This window comes from Ursus arctos, unplaced genomic scaffold (assembly GCF_023065955.2).
Source record: "Ursus arctos isolate Adak ecotype North America unplaced genomic scaffold, UrsArc2.0 scaffold_32, whole genome shotgun sequence".
NCBI lineage: Eukaryota > Metazoa > Chordata > Mammalia > Carnivora > Ursidae > Ursus > Ursus arctos.
This window is the reverse complement of record NW_026623008.1, coordinates 17,322,848-17,343,341: the sequence shown is the minus strand read 5'-3', so window position 1 is coordinate 17,343,341 and position 20,494 is coordinate 17,322,848. Positions and strand designations below refer to the sequence as shown.

At 53.4% G+C, this 20,494-nt stretch overlaps 1 protein-coding gene across 1 annotated transcript in view; it reads left to right on the top strand.

Moving 5' to 3' along the window:
- Positions 1-19,768, top strand: part of MYOM3 (myomesin 3) — a 49,323-nt gene extending 29,555 nt beyond the window's left edge. The window contains exons 21-39 of the mRNA XM_048221733.2: positions 123-249; positions 1,257-1,435; positions 4,116-4,230; positions 5,174-5,330; positions 5,988-6,097; positions 7,583-7,627; positions 8,155-8,291; positions 10,009-10,153; positions 10,298-10,357; positions 10,785-10,852; positions 11,937-12,047; positions 13,728-13,815; positions 14,350-14,388; positions 14,628-14,736; positions 15,884-16,047; positions 16,272-16,308; positions 16,498-16,520; positions 17,268-17,323; positions 18,308-19,768. Of these exons, the coding sequence (XP_048077690.1) occupies positions 123-249; positions 1,257-1,435; positions 4,116-4,230; positions 5,174-5,330; positions 5,988-6,097; positions 7,583-7,627; positions 8,155-8,291; positions 10,009-10,153; positions 10,298-10,357; positions 10,785-10,852; positions 11,937-12,047; positions 13,728-13,815; positions 14,350-14,388; positions 14,628-14,736; positions 15,884-16,047; positions 16,272-16,308; positions 16,498-16,520; positions 17,268-17,323; positions 18,308-18,601 (2,064 nt within the window). The 3' untranslated portion in view covers positions 18,602-19,768. The remainder of the gene's footprint in view (positions 1-122; positions 250-1,256; positions 1,436-4,115; positions 4,231-5,173; positions 5,331-5,987; positions 6,098-7,582; positions 7,628-8,154; positions 8,292-10,008; positions 10,154-10,297; positions 10,358-10,784; positions 10,853-11,936; positions 12,048-13,727; positions 13,816-14,349; positions 14,389-14,627; positions 14,737-15,883; positions 16,048-16,271; positions 16,309-16,497; positions 16,521-17,267; positions 17,324-18,307) is intronic.
- Positions 19,769-20,494: the final 726 nt, after the last annotated feature.

Below are 20,494 nucleotides of genomic sequence, written 5' to 3'. Positions count from 1 at the left end.
CAGAGTCGCTTGACGGATCTCGTTTAAGGCCCCCTGGACTTCCTGCGCTGACCTCTCCCCTCCGTACCTCTTTCCTCTTCGGCCCCAGCCTTGGCTTTCACCATCTGTCTCTGCTCTTCAAGGTCAGTAACCTCCGTGAAGGCCACTTCTATGAGTTCCGTGCCCGGGCAGCAAACTGGGCAGGTGTCGGCGAGCTGTCAGCGCCCAGCAGCCTGTTTGAGTGCAAGGAGTGGACAATGCCCCAACCAGGTGAGAGGTCTGAAGACGCTGAAGTCCAGCACCTGCCCCCGGCCCGCCTCCCTCCCCAAACCCAACCAGTGAGATGAGCACCACCGAACTTTCTGTGCATCCAAGCTTGCTCTGTTGGTCCCAGACCTCAGACCACTGGCCCTTTCCACCAAGAGACCCTGTGATCTCTGACACAGACAGTCTTAACCCTGCCTTAGAGGACCGTGACCTTGGCCATCAACCGGCTCTGTAACCTCAGCATAAATTATCCCCTAGCTCACACCCCATCTGAGCTCTGACTCTGGCCACAAACCAATGTCAAACCCCAAGGGCGCACTGCTAGGGTGACCAGCGCCCTGCACACCACTCCCACAGCTCTGTTAGCTTTCCCCCAAATGAGCCCTCACCTCCTCCCTGGGAAGGAAGGATCACAGCCTTCCATCATTCTGTTCAGCTCAGTGCTGGTGTTTTCAAGCCAATGGCAGATAATTAGTATGTGTGATGCTTGAGACAATAATTACAAACAACTGATACTTATTGGGTACTTACCATGTACAAACAGATTCTGCAAGTTATGCCGTTAATGCTCATAACAGCACTGGATTATAAGAACTGTTATTATCCCTACTTTGCAGATGAAGAGACAGGAACATAGGGGCCGAATAACTTGCCCAGAGTCCCCATAGCCCGAGAAGGTGACGCTGGTCACTCCTTAGCTCCTACACTAATCACTGAAACAGCAAAGACTTAGAAGGGTTGCTGCTGTCTGGGATAGGGAAGGGGAAGATCACGGATGGTTCCGGAAAAAGGGATGCTGAGCACATTTTGAAGCGTTAACCCTATTTCAGGCCCAGGCCAAGACCAAGCTTTGTGATGAAGCCAAGGCCTGCCAGGCCCCCACTGTGCCCAGAGCAGATGCTTCCAGGCCGGGTTGTAACTGACAGACTGACAAGGGTTGATGACTGACCACCCGGCTCGCTGCCCACTTCTCTGGCCGGCCAACTCCTCCTCTCCCCCACCTCCCACAGGCCCCCCGTACGATGTGCAGGCATTTGAGGTGCGGGCCACCTCCCTGATGCTGAAGTGGGAGCCCCCACTATACACTGGAGCTGGGCCGGTCACAGGCTACCGCATCAGTGTCCAAGAGGAAGGCTCTGAACAGTGGAAGCCAGTCACCCCAGACCTCATCTCTGGCACCCACCTGAGGGTGAGTCCCTGACCCTACAACCCTGACCTACCCTGAGCCTTCCCTGCCACTGGATGTGGCCGGACTACTGAACATCAGAGCCGGAATGACCCTCAGAGATCGCTGCCCTCACTTAATGTCAGCAGAGGACCAGAGAGGGGAAGGGGCATACACAGGGTCACACAGTAAGCTGACAGTCGGGCTGGCTGGCTGGTTGTCTTAACCCGCTCCAAGCTGGGCAGACTCCTCCCTAAACCCTCACTTATCATCAGTCAGGTGTGTCAGCATTGGACAGGCATCTCCCTTGAGCACGGAATTCTGCTTCTGGGATTGGATTGTGGGGAAATGGTTAAGCAAGCGTGCAAAGATGCTCACTGCATCATTGTTTATCAAGGCAAAAGTTGGAAACAATTTAAATGTACATCTGTAGGGGGTTTTCTTAAATAAATCAGTGTATCCTTCAAGTGGAATCTTGTGCCAGGTGGTATAAAGACTATGGTAGTTTAAGGACAATGGGCTGGACCTACATATATGTATTGACATGCAAATATATCCCTCATATGAGGCTAAGAAAAAAATCAGAATACAAAGTAGGCTATTTACAGGTTAGATAACATCCTACATATATATACCATACATTAATAAAACATCTATGCAGGTAGATATTTCTTAATTTAAATGAGAAACAAACTCTAAACTCTTAGGATAAATAAGAAATTTAGCAGAATCATTGGTTTTATTCACCTGCGGTGGTCGTTTTAACTTCCACCAACTCACAGAAATCGTCCGTGCTGGAAAACAAAATGTCCATTGCAGCACTCTTAGCAGACACAAATCACTACCTTAGACCATCAGGCAGAATCCCAGACCTCCGGGTCCCCGGGGGCCCCTTCCACACACCCAGCACCCAGCTCTGCGGCCAGTCGTGCTCACGGCCCTCCCGTGTTTGAGGACCAGGGGTGAGGACAGTTCTGTGATGTGGATTAGATTTTGTTTTCTGGAGCTCTAGGGAAAGGGGGAATGTCTTCTCCAGCTCACTTTGCTGAGGTGTCTTTCACCAGCGGGTGGAAGGGTGAGCAGTTTGCAAGACCACACGTGAGCAGCCCATCAGTTAGCACCCAGAGATAAGAAGGCAAGTTCAAGACGCCCAAAACAATGTGGAAGGAGCAAGATGCTGACAAACGTGGTGCACGTCACGTTTCTCGTGGTTTCTATGCATGTCAAAGTCCAAACAGATTGTTACAAAACTGTTATTTCTGGCCATCTCGGGCCCGGGGGGGGGGGGACTGCCAGGGGGGCTGTAACCCTTCCTTTTATATTCTTCTCTATTGCTTTAATATTTTCCCAACAAATGTGTATGTCTTTTATACTTGGGAAAAAAAAAGTTCATTTTGAAAAAATAACAGTAAGACCACCTAAAACAGAAGCAGGGAGGACAAGCCTTGGCCAGGGGAATGCTCTGAGACTCTGAAGTTTCTGCCCCACGGGGCCAGGCTCCCTGCAGCAGAGTCAGCCAGCGAAGGACAGCTTGCCTGAGAGAGCCCCTCGAGGTGGACGGTCCCTCTGCCTCCCCACGTAGGTCGGCCCAGGCCAGGGCTGAGCGGGCCTCGGTGACTTGGCACCATTTCTGCGTTGTGGATAGTTGGCTGGCATTTACTCATTTACTAAACGCCTCTTGACACCAGCTTAGTGCCAGGTCTGGCACCAGGTCCTAGACATAAAGAGCCAAATAAGTCTTGGTCTTTGGGCAGCAGGCAATTACCAGACTGTGTACTGTACCATTGAAGGGGGTCCAAAGGCATTCTGGGAGTTCCCAGGAGGAAGGTAAGAGACCCTTCTTGGAATCCTTGGATCTGCCCGAACTGAGTGGGCAGGAGCACCAAGGACGAGGTGGCGTTGGCTAGACCAAGAAAGAGGGAGGGCATTCCAGGCAGAGGGCTCAGCAAGGACAAAGGCATGGAGCCGTGAAAAGGGAAACAGATGAGGTGAACGTGGGCACGTGGAGGGAGTCATGCGGTGAAGGCGGCCCCCAGAGGGGTAAGAGCGCAGAAGGCTAAGACCAGATTGGGAAGACTTTAGGAACTAAACCTCAAAATCTGAACTTTACCCTGAAAGCCACGGAAAGATTTAAACACAATCAGACCGGATCTTGGAAAAATTGGCAGAAGGAAAGGTAGACTGGGAAGAAGAGCCTAGAGTCAGGGACACCATTTAGGAAACCGTTGGACTAATCCAGGTGAGGAGAAATGAAGCCTTGATCAGGGCCATGGCTGGGACACGGAGAGGAGAAGCCACATTCGAGAAATGTTAGGGAAATAAAATGTGAACTCAGTGATTAGATGTGCAGGGCTCCAGAAAAAGATGTCAGAGATGGTCCCAGGCTTCTCTCTGGGGTGATGGATGGAGAAGAGATGGGGCACAGGAAGGGACAGGGTTTTCTTGCTGAGAGGCAGGTGATGAGTTGAGCGGGCAGAATTCTAGGAGCCACGGGCGTGGGAGGTAATCCCCGTGTAGGGACCCCCCACAAACTGGGACTCGGGAGAGCAGTGCGCTCCTGGCCTGCCCCCCACCCCGGGGCAGCCTGCACCCTGCTGAGTTCCACACGGGAGTGGCTCCCTGCACCCCACGGCCGGGGCTGTAGGGAAGGCCGGGCTTCGCTGTCCTCAGTGCTCACTCCTGCCCACCCCTCCATCTCCCCCAGATCTCTGACTTGCAGCCAGGGAAGAGTTATGTGTTCCAGGTTCAGGCCGTGAATTCGGCAGGTCCGGGACAACCGTCCATGCCCACCGACCCCATACTCCTGGAAGACAAGCCAGGTAGGAGGGGCGGACAGAGCTATGCCACCGAGGACAGGTGGTGGTCAGAGGAGGGTCGGGAGAAGCACGTGGCTCTGTAGCAGGAAGGGACCCCCTTCCGCTGCCCCCCCACACGTCGTCCAGCTCTGCCTTTCCTTCTTGCCTGTTTCTCCACCACACCCCACTCTCCTTTCTTTCTGTGGGACCCCAAGTTATGAACATTTCTTTCAATTGGATGGGGTCTTCCCTTCTCTCATATGCCACATTCATATTCACACAACTCTTCGTGGACGTTTAAAATAACACCCAACGGCATTCCGGATACCCCATGAGGCTGTCTGTCTTGCAGTCCCAACTCTTGAGGTCCCCTCCCACCACACACGCCAGGTGCTGAGCTGGATCCTCCCCACAAGCCCCTGCGGGAGGGATCATTGCCCCCACTTTAGAACTGATTTTGTCATAGCTCCGAAGTTCAGTGATCTGGTCGCACAGCTAGTCCACGACAGAATCACTCGGCTCTGCAAACTGTAAAGCACGTTCTCTTTCCATTCTTTTATTCATTCATTCAACACATCTTTGGTGGCACTCACATTGCACTGGGGACACAGCAGTGACGAGAAAGCAAGGCCCCTGCTCGAGCATGGGGGAGGGGCGGGATGGACAGGAAACGAGGAAATGATGACGTGAAGGTGATGATTTAAGAAGGTAGTAAGTGCTATAAAGGAAATGATGGGGTGGGGCTTGCTTTAGCCAGAGCCGTCAGGGAGGGCCTCCCCGAGGAGGTGTGACATTTGAGTGAGAAGGCGCTGATCACAAGGCCTTGTAGGCCACGGAAAGGAGACAGGGGGTTATTATTTTATTCAAGTGCAATGGGAAGCCATGGGAAGGTTTAGCAGGGAGGTGTATGACCTGGTTTATTACTTCTAAATGTCCCATGTCCCCCGCCCTTGGATCCTGCCCTCAGATGCCCGAGAGATCAAGGTTGGTGTGGACGAAGAGGGCTTTATCTACTTGGCTTTCGAAGCCCCCGAGGCCCCTGACTCGGCAGAGTTTCAGTGGTCCAAGGACTACAAGGGCCCGCCAGACCCCCAGAGGGTCAAGATCGAGGAGACAGCTAACAAGTAAGTGAGGGGAGAGGGGGCAGCGTAATCGGTCCCCAGGTCCCAAATGTTGGCGGTTGAGTCAGCGGAAGCTCATGGGTGAGACCACCTGGCGGGACTCACAGATAACGGGCCTCACCAGGGATGCTGCCTGCCACCTTGGGAGCAATGAGGGAACAGTGCATTTAAGGGCAGAGAGGACAACTTTCATTAGCGTTTCTTCTGCAAGGAATGGCGGCGTGTGCCTTCGCACCTGTGCTTCCAAGGAGACGCGAAGCCCTTGGTCTCTAGCCCAGGCACTTACACACGGTGACTTGCTCTTGAAAGATTTCTGGGCTCAGCATCCTCATCTGTAAAAAGAGGAGTTAGGACTAGATGGCAAATGTCCCACGTCTCACTCCCCCACCCCTAGCAGCTCTGGCTTCAGCCCCATCCAGACAATGACTGGAGCCCTGCAGGGAGAGACTAGGCAGTGCGGCCAGTAGGAAGAGAGCCCGGCTAACGGGGCCACTGAAGGGGCGAGGCCAGAGCTGCCCTGGGTTGGGCTTCCCACGGCGGGGACAACCACCCCTGCTGCCTTGCGTGGCCAGGGCTGCAGCTGGGGTGCAGGGCCTCCAGCTCCCAGGCCTCCAGTGCACAAGGCGCCTCACTGAGTCTCTGCTCTCCTCTGTCTGCCAGGTCCAAGGTCATTCTGAAAGAGCCTGGCCTTGAGGACGTGGGCACCTACTCCGTGGTGGTCGCGGACGCTGATGAAGACATCTCGGCCAGCCACACGCTGACAGAGGAAGGTAATGCCCCCGCCCTACTGCCACCTCCCCAGACAGACAGGCCCAGATCGAGAGTCCCAAACACAAATGTCCCCAGAGGCTGGCAACAAGCAACAAAAATTAATAAAGCAGCAATTTCCAAAGAAGTAAGCCCTCACCCACCCATTCAATCAGCCAGGCAATTAATCAGGATTCATCGAGCACCTACCGTAAGCCAGATGGTGGCCTAGGCACCAGGGATTCCGTCAGTGGGCACAACAGTCAAAAATCCCTGCTTGGTGGAGTTCACATCCTTCTTGTCTCTCTTTCCTTTCTCTACCTTTGATTAAAGCAAAGGTGCCAGAATTCTTTCACCATCTTCTGTAGCCCCAGAAATTCAACAGTGCGTGTGAGGATAAATTGCAAAAGGCAGCTGGTCTGAGGAATAAGGGTGGCAATAGGGAGCAGTGGGGACTGTGGCAAACCAGAGAGTAGATGCTGCGACTCAAGGGGCATCCACATTCGACGATTTAAGCAGAACTGGAGCCAGTGCTGATGACTGGCAAGACTCTCGCTCTGCTGTCTCCAGAGTAATGGAGGGACAGCCCATTGCCTTCCCTGCTGATTGCACGGGAGACCCTCTGATTTTGTGAAGAAGCAGAAGCCAGACAGACTCAGGTCCCAAGTCCAGTTCCATAGTCTTCTGGCTGTTTGATGTTGAGCAAGTCATGTCACCTCTCTGGACGTCAGTTTGCTCATCTGTAAGGGGAGATTATCATCCCTGGCTGCCCCAACGGAACCAGTGTTACACACATACAATTCTAGACACACTAAAGCCATCCACAAACAGGATATGTTTGGGTTTTGTTTTATTTTGTTTTTACTTGCCATGAGTCCAGACTCATCATACTAAGGATGCTGGGGCTTACAAGGGAAAAATGAAGTACGGGCTCTACCCCTGCTAATTCTTCCATCCACACGTACTTATTGAGCACCTACTGTGTGCTAGACACTCATGCAGGTCCAGAGCTCCTCTTAGCAGAAGAGACAAATCTACAGACCTAACACACAGAAGCAGTAAGCAAACGGACAGCGCTCCACCGAGCCGCCCTAGCGACTTGTAGACGAAGTGCTCAGGAGGGGGGCCAGACCCTCCAAGATGGGACAGCATATTACAATGGGGGAAGGCTGGGGCTCAAGGAACCAGTGAGCCTGGAGTGGTTGGAGTGGACAGTAATGCTCGCCCCACAGCACTGTGTGAAGACGAGTGCGGTAACGCGGAGCCTGGCACTTGGTGGGCACTTGTCGGAGGAGGCGCCACTTGATCTCAGGGTGGCCCGCAGCAGCCCTCCCATCTCCCTCAGTGCCCCAGGGCCGAGGCGCACAGTGCTCATCATCACCCCCTGTGTAGCAAGTGACTCCGGGTTGAAGGGGGAATCTCTTGGGGTGGCTCCCGTGGACCCCACTGCCCGGGCGTTTCATTCTCTTTGGTTTTTTTTTTTTTTCCCTTGTTCCTCCCTGTCCCAGAGTTGGACAAGCTGAAGAAGTTGAGCCATGAGATCAGAAACCCAAGTAAGCTGGGCCCACTGGGGTGCGTGGAGCAGAGCTGAATGGGGCCGAGAGCCAGAACCTAGCCAAGGGCCAGAGGACGGGAGAGTCAGGGGGCTGGAGGGTCAGGGGCCCAGGGAGTCTCCCGCCGGGTGGGGGAGAGGGAAGGGGGCAGCTGGCGGGTGGGGGGGGGCGGGTGGCTACAAAGGCAGGCAGAGGGGACGGTTCCATCTCCTTAGAGTCATTACCATTGGCTTTTTCGTAGTTTGGATTTTGGATCATCTAAACCTCTACTTCCCTGTTCTTCTCGTACAAAATAGCTCTTGATCTTCTCGCTTTACTTAACTTCCCTTAAATTCAAACCAGCTCATCTTAAATCAGTGCAACATGAGTGAATGGCACGGCCTTCAGACGTTTCCAGCACTTTGCCCGTTAAACGCCCAGGCTGTGCTCAAGGTGGGGCTGGTCAGGAGTGAGAGTGAGGAGGGGAGAAGGGGAGAGGTAGTCCCGCCCACCCCTTCCCCACCCCCTCGGCGTCCTCTGCCTCCCAGCGATCAAGCTGATCTCGGGCTGGAACGTTGACATCCTGGAACAAGGAGAGGTGCGGCTGTGGCTGGAAGTAGAAAAGTTATCTCCGGCCGCTGAGCTGCATCTAATCTTCAACGAGAAGGAGATCTTCAGCTCACCGGTAAGGGGGAGCGGTGGGTGGCTAAGTGGTACCTCTGCCCTGGACAGCCTCTCAGGCCGGTGGTTCTCCACAGCTCAGCACCACCGCCTAGTGGACATTTCAGAAACAGCCACATGCTTTGGTTGTCCGGGGGATAGGGTGAGGGTGGAAACCCCTGACTTTCAGTGGTGACCCGGGGCTGGGGCTCGGGGCTAGCTGCACGCCAATGCAAGGGACACTCCCATAGATAAAGAATCCCCATGCCCCAAACAACTTTTGAATGTCCTACCAGACATTCTTAAGATTAAAAGCCTACATTCATGCTCATAATTATCCAAGCCTAGCCCCTAACTCTGTTATATAAGTACAGAGGATTTCTGCATAGTTTGGGGTTTTTTTTTTTTTAGGATTTTATTTTTATTCATTTGAGAGAGAGAGAGAGAGAGCGCACCATCAGTGGGAAGGGACAGAGGGAGAAGGAGAAGCAGACTCCCCACTGAGCAGGGAGCCCGATGCGGGGCTCGATCCCAGGACCCTGGGATCATGATCTGAGCCGAAGGTAGACGCTCAACTGGCTGAGCCACCCAGATGTCCCCGCACGGTTTTAATACACGCCAAATAGAGACTTAGTCTACGGCCACTTTACCTATGCTCTTTCGTTCATTTTCCTGTTCTTCTCGTATGAAATAGCTTTTGTTTTTCTTGCTTTCCTTAACTTCCCTTAAATTCAAACCAGTTCATTATAAATCAGTGGAACATGAGTGAGATTATCTCTGAGCATCTACTACGGAAATACATGCGGCTTTTATTTCTTCTTCATATTACTGTTGTGGTATTACATTGCTTTTCTGGGGAAAAAATCATGTGTGTAGGTTGTATTAGACTGAGCCACGAGTTCCCCATAACCAACGGTTTTTACGAACGTGGCAATTTCGATCTCAGGAGAGATTCAATCATGACATCATGTTATTTGCACATTCCATCTCCGGATGACAAAGTGGCTGGTTCTGATGGAGGAGAAAGAGCTCAGGGCTGGAGGTCAGAAGACTCATACCCACCTCCTGGGGGCTGTGTGCCCTTGGGCAGCTCTCTTCCCCTCTCTGTGCCTCCGTTTCTGTATCTGTACAATGATAGTTGGTTGTCCCAGAATCAGAAGAAGCAAATGAGAAAACTGATGCGAAAACTCTGCATAAAGATGAATCATGACCTTGGCACATGGTAGAGGTCACACATGAGCAAGTCTGCGCTCTGCAAGGCACCGCACTGGGACTATTGGTTGTCCCTACAGAAAAAGAAAATAAAACAAGATGGCTCCCTCAAATCATACATACAAATAAATCCAGAGGGAATACAATCCTAAATGTGGAAAATAAAACTTTTAAAAACTGTTAGAACAGGACAAAATGTAAATGAGTGTTCATTCTGGCTAGCAAGTACACAGGCACCTTGTATATTGTCCTTTATACTTTTATGGGGATTTGTAGAAAGAAGTAGAAAGTGTGTCACCATAGGGGTAGGGGGCTTATTATTAATTGCAATTAATTCAAGCACCCAAGACTCTTTCCTGTGCCTGCTGGGCCCCACGGGCGTTTCCAGGACCCCCGCCCCCTCTCGGAAGGCTTCTCACTGCGCACCTATCACCCCCCAAGTCCAAGTACGCCCTGATTTGTGCCCCACAGCACAAATCCCCTGGGATAGGAAAAGGGCAAAAAAGATTCTCCGGGTTTATTCTCCGCAGAACCGCAAAATCAATTTTGTCCGAGAGAAGGGCCTGGTGGAAGTGATCATCCAGAACTTGACGGAGGATGACAAAGGGTCGTACACTGCCCAGCTCCAGGATGGAAAAGCCAAAAACCAGATCACGCTGGCCCTGGTGGATGATGGTCAGCCTCGCCCAACCCCCACCCCGCCCCCAGCCAGACCTCGGCTCCCAGCTCTCCGCTCCGGGGGCTTTCTGTCCATCCCGCTGCCCCTCTCCGGACCGCGCTCCTCCCGGCTCATGCCAGTTCCTCCCTCTGTGTTCACAGATTTTGACAAACTTCTGAGGAAAGCAGAAGCTAAGAGAAGAGACTGGAAGAGAAAACAGGGTAAGAACCGCTGGGGTGAAGTGCAAAAGAGACCAATGGTCAGTGCTGGGGACCTGCTGGGGACCTGGTGGACGGGTGGGCTACTCGATCCCTCAACCCTGCTGCGTCCCAGAGGGAGAGCCACTGTAGTGCTATCCAGTTCTGTCCCTGCCCAAGAACAAAACAGAGCGACACCCCTAAGAGTCAATCCAACCCTGAGAGTGATACCTCCTTAAATTTCGTGCCCTATGCACCCTTGCCTGGCCCCAGCCCCTACCTTGGTGGGGGCCGACTCTGAGGGGCCTGTGATCACTAGCTGCGCCCCCCCCATGGCTGCCCCCCCCATGACCGCCCCCCCCCCCGCGTTGGATGCCCCCTCTCGCCACCAGGTGGCGCCCTGGCGGAGCCTGGCGCTCTGACGGTGGGCGTGTTTGTTTCGCGCTCGCAGGTCCCTATTTCGAGGAGCCCTTGCAGTGGAAGGTCACGGAGGACTGCCAAGTGCGGCTGACGTGCAAGGCAAATCCCCGCCCCTGCCTCCAGCCCTGCCCCCCGGCCCAGTGCGGGGAGCGTGTGGCGCGTCCCCAAGCCGGTGCCTGTCCTTGCCCACGTTCCTGAATCCCTGTGCTTGGCTGACCCCGAGGAGAAGTAGCCCCAGGGAGACCACGTGTAACTGGAAAACAAAATCCCACCCCCCCCCACCCCGAAAGAGCCCATGGAGCCTAATTAGTGTGGTTCGCATCAGCTTTCAGCCAGATCTCCAGGCTGTTCCGGGAAGGGGTTCTGTGGGGCCCGGGCATCTGGGAGCAGCAAGTAAGGGGTCTATATATTGAGGGGGATTCCCTGATGTGAATTAGTAGCCTTGCCAGACCCTGTGCTCAGTGCTTATCGGCCTCACAATCGTCTGTGAGATAGGCATGGACCAGAAAACAAGCAGAGAAATAGCTCAAGACCACACGTAAGAGGTAGAGTCGAGAGCTCGGTTTTAACCCAGTCTGTCTGACTCCAAAGCTGGGGCGCCCGCTCAGCACCCTGCAGCCTCTTTAGATGACTGGGGAAGGGCAGGAAGGGCAGGGGAGAGGGCTCTCCCAGAATCAGATCCATTCGGTGAACTCCAAGTACCTACTATGACCAGATACTCTGCGTGGCGCTGGGCATAGAAAGATGAAGAAGTGGGGTCTCCTCTGGCATCTCGGGGCCCAGGGGTCTGAGGCAGGATCCTTGGAAAACAGCGCACCTCCTGCTATGATCCAGACACGTGCAAGAAGTTGGTTAATCATGATTGGGGTACTCTGGGGTGCTTCAAGGAAGGCCTCATGGAGGAGGGGATACCTAACTTGCATCCGTAAGACGCAGAGGCACTGACGAGGAAGAATGGAGTAGGAAGAGATCAAAAGGCGGAAGGGACACCGTTAGTGAAAATCCAGAATGCGGAACCAGCGGAGGGTGTGAGGAAGGAATAGCGGGGACCTAGGAAGGAATTAGCTAAGGGTGGGTATGGGGGTGGGGGAGAGTCAGGTGTGTGGGGAAAAATAAAAAAGATTTGATGAGTTTTCACTTAAAAAGAAAAAGTGTGAGGGAGTCTCTTCCTTCTGCACCTCAGGCAACCAACACCAAGAAGGAAACCTGCTTCCAGTGGTTCTTCCAGAAGAGAGAGACCCCGGACGGTCAGTACGACCCAGAGACTGGAGTGGGAACTCTGTGCATCGAAGAGGTAAGTGCATCTCCAGCTTCGGGTCTCGCACCCCCCAGGCAGCACCAGGAGCACTGGGCATGGAGTCAGGAGCAGCGACAGGACCAGGGTGAGGCAAGTGAGGCACTCACTTTGAGCACAAGATGTAAGGGGGCACTAAAAGCTCAGTAATCAAGAGAATATTTTATGCAGTGTCTTTTAATCAAAATTAATGCCAAAAAAAAAAAGCCCATGGAGGGGGAAATAGCAAAAATTTATATAAAGACGGAAACAGTAATACTGGTTTTTCCTTTTGTTTTGGACTCCACTTCTGGCCCTGCCACTGTGGGGCCTGGGGCTAGTCACTGTCCTTCTGGGACCTCGGTTTTCATCTGTAACATGAATGAGTCAGAAGGGATGCTGTCTCTCAAAGATTCGTTCCCGCCTCAGCCAGCAGTCTGGGATTCGGGACAGGAAGGCGCTGACTGTGCGGCGCAGGGCCGGGCAGAGCAAAGCAGGGCTGGAGCTCCGCTCTCCGGCCCACGACCTGCTCCTGGCCTCCAGAAGAGGGTGGCCTGGTGACGATAGAAACACAAGGCTTGTTCTCAAACATTCAGTGCTTTTCTGCTGGCCTCACAGGGTGCCCGGGAGGACTGGAGCAAATGCAGGTTTGCTGACTGGGAAGGAAATAATGATTCCAGGGTCTTTCCCCAAATCCTGGCCAGGACTTGGCCTTTGTCACCGCAGTGCAAGCTCCTCACACAGAGCTTAGCATCCAGTAGGTGCTTAATTGCTACCGAGGCTTGTTATAACGATCCATCTAACTGGCACAGAACTTTCTGGCTCTAAAGGGTTACTTCCCTTGATCCTCACAGCAGCCATGGCACAAAGCCGGGGCAAGGATTATGCCACCATTTTACAGATGAGTAAACGGAGGCTCAGAGGGTTTCCACACCAAGACACACAAGGCTAGAGAGTGGGGTCAGAAGTCACTCCAACCATTCTCCCCCCAGGTTTGGCTGGGACTTTGGAGCCTTCACTGGGGAAAGAAGGGGGTACAGAAGGGAGGATTATTGGAGTTCAGCCCTTCAATCCCCAGTTAAGAGCTGTCTCTGCCTTGAATTCTGCCTCAAAACACACTATGTAGAGATGGTCAGGGTGGGAGGGACCCTTTGAGGGGACAGGGAAGCAGAGAGTACGCCCCAGGACCTGAGGGGGATGCTTCAGAAGCACAACCCAAGCTCTTGCTTCGCTGAGTGTTGTTCAGACTTCATCTGGGGGTGACGAGCATGTGCCAGAAAGGAGCCCCTTGTCCTGAGCCAAAGATAACACACTTCCTTCTGGAGAAGTGCAGAGGGGTCCCCAGGTCCCTCCATCGGGGGACCTCCAGGGAGGAGGGCAGGTCAGGTGAGTCTGCAAGGAGGGCTCATCACACTCGGCTTGGTGCAGCTGCCTGTGAATCCAAATGTGGGGTGTCTGCTTCTGCCCTCAGTCTCCCCTCACCCCTAGGCCCAGACAAGCCCTGAACTTGGAATCGAAGAGCTCTGGAGCTAGAAAGAGCCTTAGCAATCACCCATTCCAGATGGGTAAACTGAGGCCCAGAGAGGAGATGAGTTTTGCCTGAGATCACACAGAGAGTTAGGGGCAGGCCTGGAGCCCAGGCTGACTTGCACTCCTTCCAGAACCCATGCACACACCGTCACCTCTCATTTTTCTTTCCAGCTGTCCAAAGAGGACAAGGGAATTTATAGAGCAACGGTTTCAGACAATAGAGGGGAGGATGACACCATACTGGACCTCACAGGCGAAGGTAGGAGCTGGCGATATTAGAGATGGGCCAGGAGGACCCAGGGGACCACACAGAATCAAGAGATGTGATATGACCTGTGGGGTAAAATTTATGGGATCCCCATATCACTTGGGGGCAACAGAGAGGCTAAGTGACCTGCCCAAGGCTGCACAGCTGGTCAGTGACAGGGGCCTGGTCTGTGACACCAACACCCATGTTCTCTGCAATATAGCACAGTGAGCCTGGGTTTCAAGATCCGAAGCCAGAGTTCACTCCTCCACCTCCCAGTGGGCCCCAGACTCCTCATCAGGCTGGTTGGCCCAGCCTCAAGAAAATTGTCAGGCCGGCCCATTCACCCTCCATCCATGGTGCCCCCCTGCCCCATCAATCAGTGAGTGCCCCAGACCCCCTCCAAACCATTGGAGTCATCCTGCAGAGCCCCCTGTGCCTTGAGCTGTTCGTGAGTTCCACCAGCCTTTTCCAGGGACATGCCCACCCCAGCGTATCCCTGGGAGGGCCCTACATCAGCTGACCATTCTCTCTGTCTTCCTCCAGTCCTGGATGCCATCCTCACTGAGCTGGGAAGGATTGGTGGTAAGCAAGCCCCTCTCCCCACTTTGCTGAGCCCTGTCCCGATGCAAACAGCCTCCAGGGCATCTCCAACCAGCCTTGGCAACCAGGCATGGGTTTTGTTTCCAACCTCAAAGATTGAAGAAGTTCCTGCCTCCTTGCAATGCCTCATTGCCCCCACCACACCCCCAGAGCAGGGGTGAGCTTGCTGGCCCCAAAATGTGCCACCCAAAGGACCTTGGCCTTCTCCTTTGCCTCCCCAGCCCTCTCTGCAACCCCACTGAAAATCCAGGGGACCGAGGAGGGGATCCGGATCTTCAGCAAGGTCAAGTACTTTGACATCCAGTACATGAAAACCACCTGGTTCCACAAGTAAGTTCGCCTTCCCCTGGAGCCCTAGCCAGGCTGGGGGTGGGGGTAGAGGGTGGGGGAGGACTGGTGGCATCTGCCCCAGAGCCCAGCCCCAAGGGGTTGGCAGAGACAGGGTCTCCCACCAGTCACACTGTCCACAGAAGTCAGGGATAGGGAACAGCACTTAAAGGTAGAGAAAGGAGGTTCCCCAGGGAAGGTTGGAACCCTGGTTATAAAACCATTTTTCCAGAACATCTGTGTCCACAGAAGGATCATTAGATCTTAGAACAGCATCTGGGAACTGGGGAAGGGAAGAATGCAGAACAGGGGAAACCAGATGGTCAGGTGAGTCACAGTGCCCTTACGGCTCTTTGCAGCCCTAGCAAACTCAGGCAGCCAGGCTGAGGGGAGAAGTGCAGGCAGAGGGACCTGTGGGGCTGACAACTGACTGAGTGCCAGGGCTTGAAGGCAGGATGGATAAGTTATCCACAGAGACTCAGCCAGAAGCTAAGTGGCCGCAGACAGTTTGAGAGATTTCTTTTCCCAGGGCTGCTTATCATTGGCACGCCTCAGCCTCGCAGAGCAGACATTACTGCACCTGCCGTATGGAGAAGGCTAGACTGACTTGATCAAGTTTGTCAAATGAGTGAGAGCCAAAGCCAAGGGCCCCTTTCCCGACTAGAGTTACTGAGCCCACTGACCGAGTCCAGAGGGGTCACCTCTGTGACCCAACACTGAAGACATGGACCAGGTGTCTCCAGAAATAACATTTAAGTAAAGAAAGGAAGGAGTTTCTATGGTTTTTAAGGGCTAGGGAAGGGTGATTGTTCGAAGAAACGCTGGAAGGGTTTGAGCTGAGGAGAATGAAGAGGTGAGGAAGTGACCCCGAGGGTGGAGGAGGTGGTGGACACTGACCTGGGAGCCCCGTTTCCTTGGATCCTGCAGAACATGTCACAAGAACAGACTCAACATTGGAACATAGCTGATGTGCCACAGATTTGCTGAATGAACAAGCGAATGAATGAATGATGGATGGATGGATGGCCAGCCCACAGATCTGGAAAGAAAACCCCAGGAGAGGAGTTTGGGGCAGGGGGTGCCTGTACCCCACAGCCAGCCAGCACGATGAGCTGAGCCAAGTCAAACACTTCTTTGTCCTTCTATCCAGAGAAAAGCGCCTGGAGAGTGGTGACCGGGTGAGGGTTGGCACCACGCTGGATGAGATCTGGCTCCACATCCTAGACCCCAAAGACTCAGACAAGGGCAAATACATCCTGGAGATAGCCGCAGGGAAGGAAACCCGGCAGCTCTCAACTGATCTCTCAGGACAAGGTGAGCTGGCCACCTGTCCGTCCACAGAGAAACCTGTTTAGAGAATCCCATGTCTTTGTGGGGGAGGGGGACTCCTATCTCCCCACCCAATCCCGGCACTGCCCCGAGAGAACACAGGATGGGGAGGACGGTGAGGGAAGAGTGGGCAGGAAGCCCTGTACCTGCAGGTCACAGGGGCTGAGGGGCTGACGCCCCCCTCTCCTCCCCCTCTTTCCTTCTCGCAGCTTTTGACGATGCCTTGGCTGAGCACCAGAGACTGAAGTAAGTGCCCTTTGCATTTCTTGTGTGAATCATAGGCCCCTTGGGGTATGGCAGGAGCTGGGGACAGGACCCCTTCCTGGGAGCCTCAGCCAGCTCCACCTGTCCCTTGTCACCCCCTCACCCCTACCTGAGGCGGGCCCGATCTTTAACAAATGGAACTCAAGCCTTTTTCCCATTTCTGTTTTTCAGAGCCTTGGCCATCATTGAGAAGAGTAAGTCCCCTCGTATTTCTGTTGTTTTCGTGTCTGGGTTTGGGGCAGCTTCCCGTGAGTTATGCCTCCTGGCAGGTGGCTGAAGTCCTGGTTTCCCGTGGTGTCTGTGCGGCTGCGGGCAGCAGCAGCACAAAAGCAGATGGATGGATAAGGGGTCCAAGGATAGCGGAGACGGTGGGTGTGGACTGAGCGGAGTCAAAGACAAGGTCAAGGGCAGCAGCCGGAACCAGAAAGGCAGGGACAGACAAGAATGAGGCTGGGTAGGCTCTCTGGGGGAGGCCTGGGGAAGGGACGACCTCCGACCTCGGAGCTGAAGCTGGTTCTGGTTGGCGGGGCACTGAGGCCTCACCTGGCCCAGGACACAGTCCCAAGCCCAGAGGGACATGGCTTGGCCACTGAGCAGCAGGGATGCCACTGCCAGGCCCACATACTTGAGTTTCATCACGTGTCCCCAGCCAGTTCCTCCTTCCCCGCTCTTAAGGGCAGGGCCACCTCACTGTCCCCTTCAGGTACTACCCATTATAAGGATCACTTCAAGTCAATAACAGAAGCTCAGTATGTCCCCCATCTTCTTTTTGGGAAGGCAAGGAAACATGTGATGCAAAGTTAAAGAATTCCACCCAAAATGATGAAAAGGGAGAAGAGAAAACATGGCTTAACAATAAGCCCCAACTCTGTGGAACCTGATTCTGGGAAGCAGCTGGCAGGAAATCATTCGTCACTGGAATCTTCTCTTTTCCCTTCCAGATCGCGCCAAAGTGGTGAGGGGCCTGCCAGATGTAGCCACCATCATGGAAGATAAGGTAGCGAGCCACCCCAGCCCGGGGCGGGCAGTCCCGCTCTGTGCTCCCTCCGTGGCCATCAGAGATCATGACACACAAAGTAGCACCGTGGCTTCAGGAGCCCAAGGAGCCGGCTCCACCCTGCTGGTCACGTGTGGAATAAAGGAAAGACACCGAGGCTGGTGTGAGGCCCATGGAGGTGCTCACCCCACCTCTCGAGGTGGCCCTGGACATCACAGACTTCTGTCTGTGACCCTCCACTTGCACAGGAGTTCTACTAGTGATCCCTAAAAGCCCCTCTAGACCTGAAAGTGTGCAAGCCTAGTATTCTAGAAAATGATCGCTCGTGTGTGTCTGGTCTTACTTTGGTCAGGCACTGTTCCATATACGTATACATACTTTAGTTTGTTAAACTATTGAGGCAGCCACAGGGAAGAGTATTATTACTGCTCTTTGTCATTCTTTATAGCTGAGGAAACTGAGATCCAGAGAGGTTGAGAGATTTTCCTAAGGTCACAGAGCTTGAAGGGACAGAGCTGAGATTCCACGTCTGCGTGTGCTCGGACCCAGACTGAGTGTTTGACCGTTACACTATAGTGCTCTGTGTTAAAGCTGGTTCAAGAATTTTTAAACCCAATTCATAAATCTTCGTATTAAAGCAATATAGTCTTATTTGCATGGTAAAATCATAATGGCAAATAAGCGACAAAAAACAATAAAGCAAAATTCAGGCCAATGTGGGGCAGATAATTGCTAGGGTAATGATGGTCTGAAACTCTTAACTAGTAAGTATTCCTGCAGAAAACTTGAGGATGGAGGATGTGGGATTAAAATAAAATGTCTCTCCCTTTAATGTTCTCCTTTTATGGGTTATAATAGAACACACGTAATAATGTATCCCCAGGAACGACTTGTAGTGGGAGCGGTCTGGGGGAGTGAAGGTGAATGCCAAGTGTGATTATAAGGAGGCGAGACTGAGCATTCCCTTCCTGTCCTTTCCAACAGACCCTGTGCCTGACCTGTGTCATCTCGGGAGACCCCACCCCTGAAATCTCTTGGCTGAAGAATGACCAGCCTGTCACCTTCCTTGACCGCTACCGCATGGAAGTGAGGGGTTCGGAGGTCACCATCACCATCGAAAGGGTCAACAGTGAGGACAGCGGGCGCTACGGTGTCTTTGTCAAGAACAAGTATGGCTCTGAGACGGGCCAGGTCACCATCAGCGTGTTTAAGCATGGGGAGGAGGCCAAGGTCCTGGAGAAGACGAGGGGGCTTGCTGAGGTGCCACCTGTGGTCTAGTCTGCGGACCAGCAGGGTCAACCAGTGGGTCACAGCCTGGCACAGGCCCCGGGGCAGGCAGGGGGAAAGGGGACAGGGCAGAATGCAGGATGGGGGTGGGGGGGTGAGAGTGGAGCAGGCATACCAAAGTGCAGAAGCAAAGACCTCACTGGGGTCCTGAAGGGTCTCGGGGTCGTGGGATCGGCAAGGCTCCGCTCCCAGTCCAAACTCTGCGTGAGCCTTGCCTTTCTCATCTGCTAAATGGGAATTCCTACTCCAAGGGATTGTTTCTGAAAAACCCTTTATCCACCATATTTATCAAAATTCTCAACAGGAGGCACTTTGCCTCCCGGGGGGACATTTGGCAATGTCCAAACTTTTAGTTGTCGCCACCGGGGGTGTCTGCCAGCATCTGGTAGGTAGAGGCCAAGGACACTACTAAACCATAGCTCCCCACCACATCGAATCATCGGACCCCAAGGAGCAGTGGTGCCGAGGTTGAGGCGGCCTGCCGTAAACCGTTGGATGGCCATATCCCTCGTTCAGGAGTCTGTATGTTCGATTCCCCTCAGTCCAACAACATTTGTCCGAGCTCTAGCTGTGCCAGGCTGAGAACATCACCGGAAACACAAAGATAAATGACATGCAGGCCCCACTCTCAAGGCTTCAGCCCACCAGGAGAGACAGACCTGGGTGCAAAAGATTCCAGGACAAGGCAGAAAAGGATGACAAAACGGATCCAAAGAAAGTGCCACTCGTGGTCAGAGGAGGGAGACAGATGTTCGTCCCAATGGGGGAAAGGTGGGCTTTAAAACACCTTCATGGACCTAGCGGGGTTGGTGTTGGACCCTGATAAACGAGTCCAATTTGGCGACGGTATCGGGAGAGGACATTTCAGGAGGTGGGAGATGCCGCCCCGCTGGGCTTGAGTGCCAGGCTGGAGAGGTGACCGACCTCAGGACCTCTGCCAGCTCGGGGCCTCTGCCTAGCGTGACAGATACTGGTTGGCCTTGCCCAAGGGACCTCAATCCAGAGCTGGGCGTGTCACGGCCCTCCAGTTTCCTTCTTTTTTAAAATAAGATTTGGAGGGAGAGGGGTTTATAAAATCATAAATGTTTGTTGTAATATTTTGGAAAACCCTGAAAATTATAAAGGCTAAAATAAAAATCATCAATACTCCCAACACCAGAAGATAACCCCTACCTCGGATTTCTGAAATGGCTTCTGAACTTGAGGATGAAATGAATCACTCCTCCATCCGCCACTCCACGGGCGCGCAGGCGTGGTGGGTTAACTTACACACCCCCCCGCCACGGCTCATGTTCCAGGCTCCCTGGCGCAGTCAGACCCGGTGTTCAGCGAGGGGGGGCAGGGGAACAGGACAGTCCCTAGCTGGGAACAAGTATGGGAACTGTGCTCATCTTGGAGATACACACACCCAGGGTTGAAGCCACATGCTCGCTGTGTGCTCTTGGACAATTCTTGTCCTTCCTCTGGGCCTCGCTCCGTTTCCCATCTGTGAAACAAGAAGACTGAAAGATCATATTTGAGGGCCCTTCCAGCCGACCCTAAGAGTTTTATTACCTCCCCGAACTTCACTCTCTTTTGCTTTGCTCTTCCCATAACTGGCGACAAAGAAGGCTCTGTGCTAGCCCCTGCTCCCACTCCTGTACTTGGGATCTCAGAGGAGACTCGGCTTCTCTCATGAGTCACTGCAAAATGTCACACATTTCAAAGAGATCGGAAAGCACAGTATCCATGCCCTTCCTGCTTAGAACCATACCAGCCTCGCATTTGCTTATGTATATACTTCGTCTTAACACAAAGCACTTTCGCACCTCCTCCACGAGATCATCCCCACACAGGGAGGAGGCAGGCAGAGATCATGACGGTCACGTGCATACACTTCCAGGG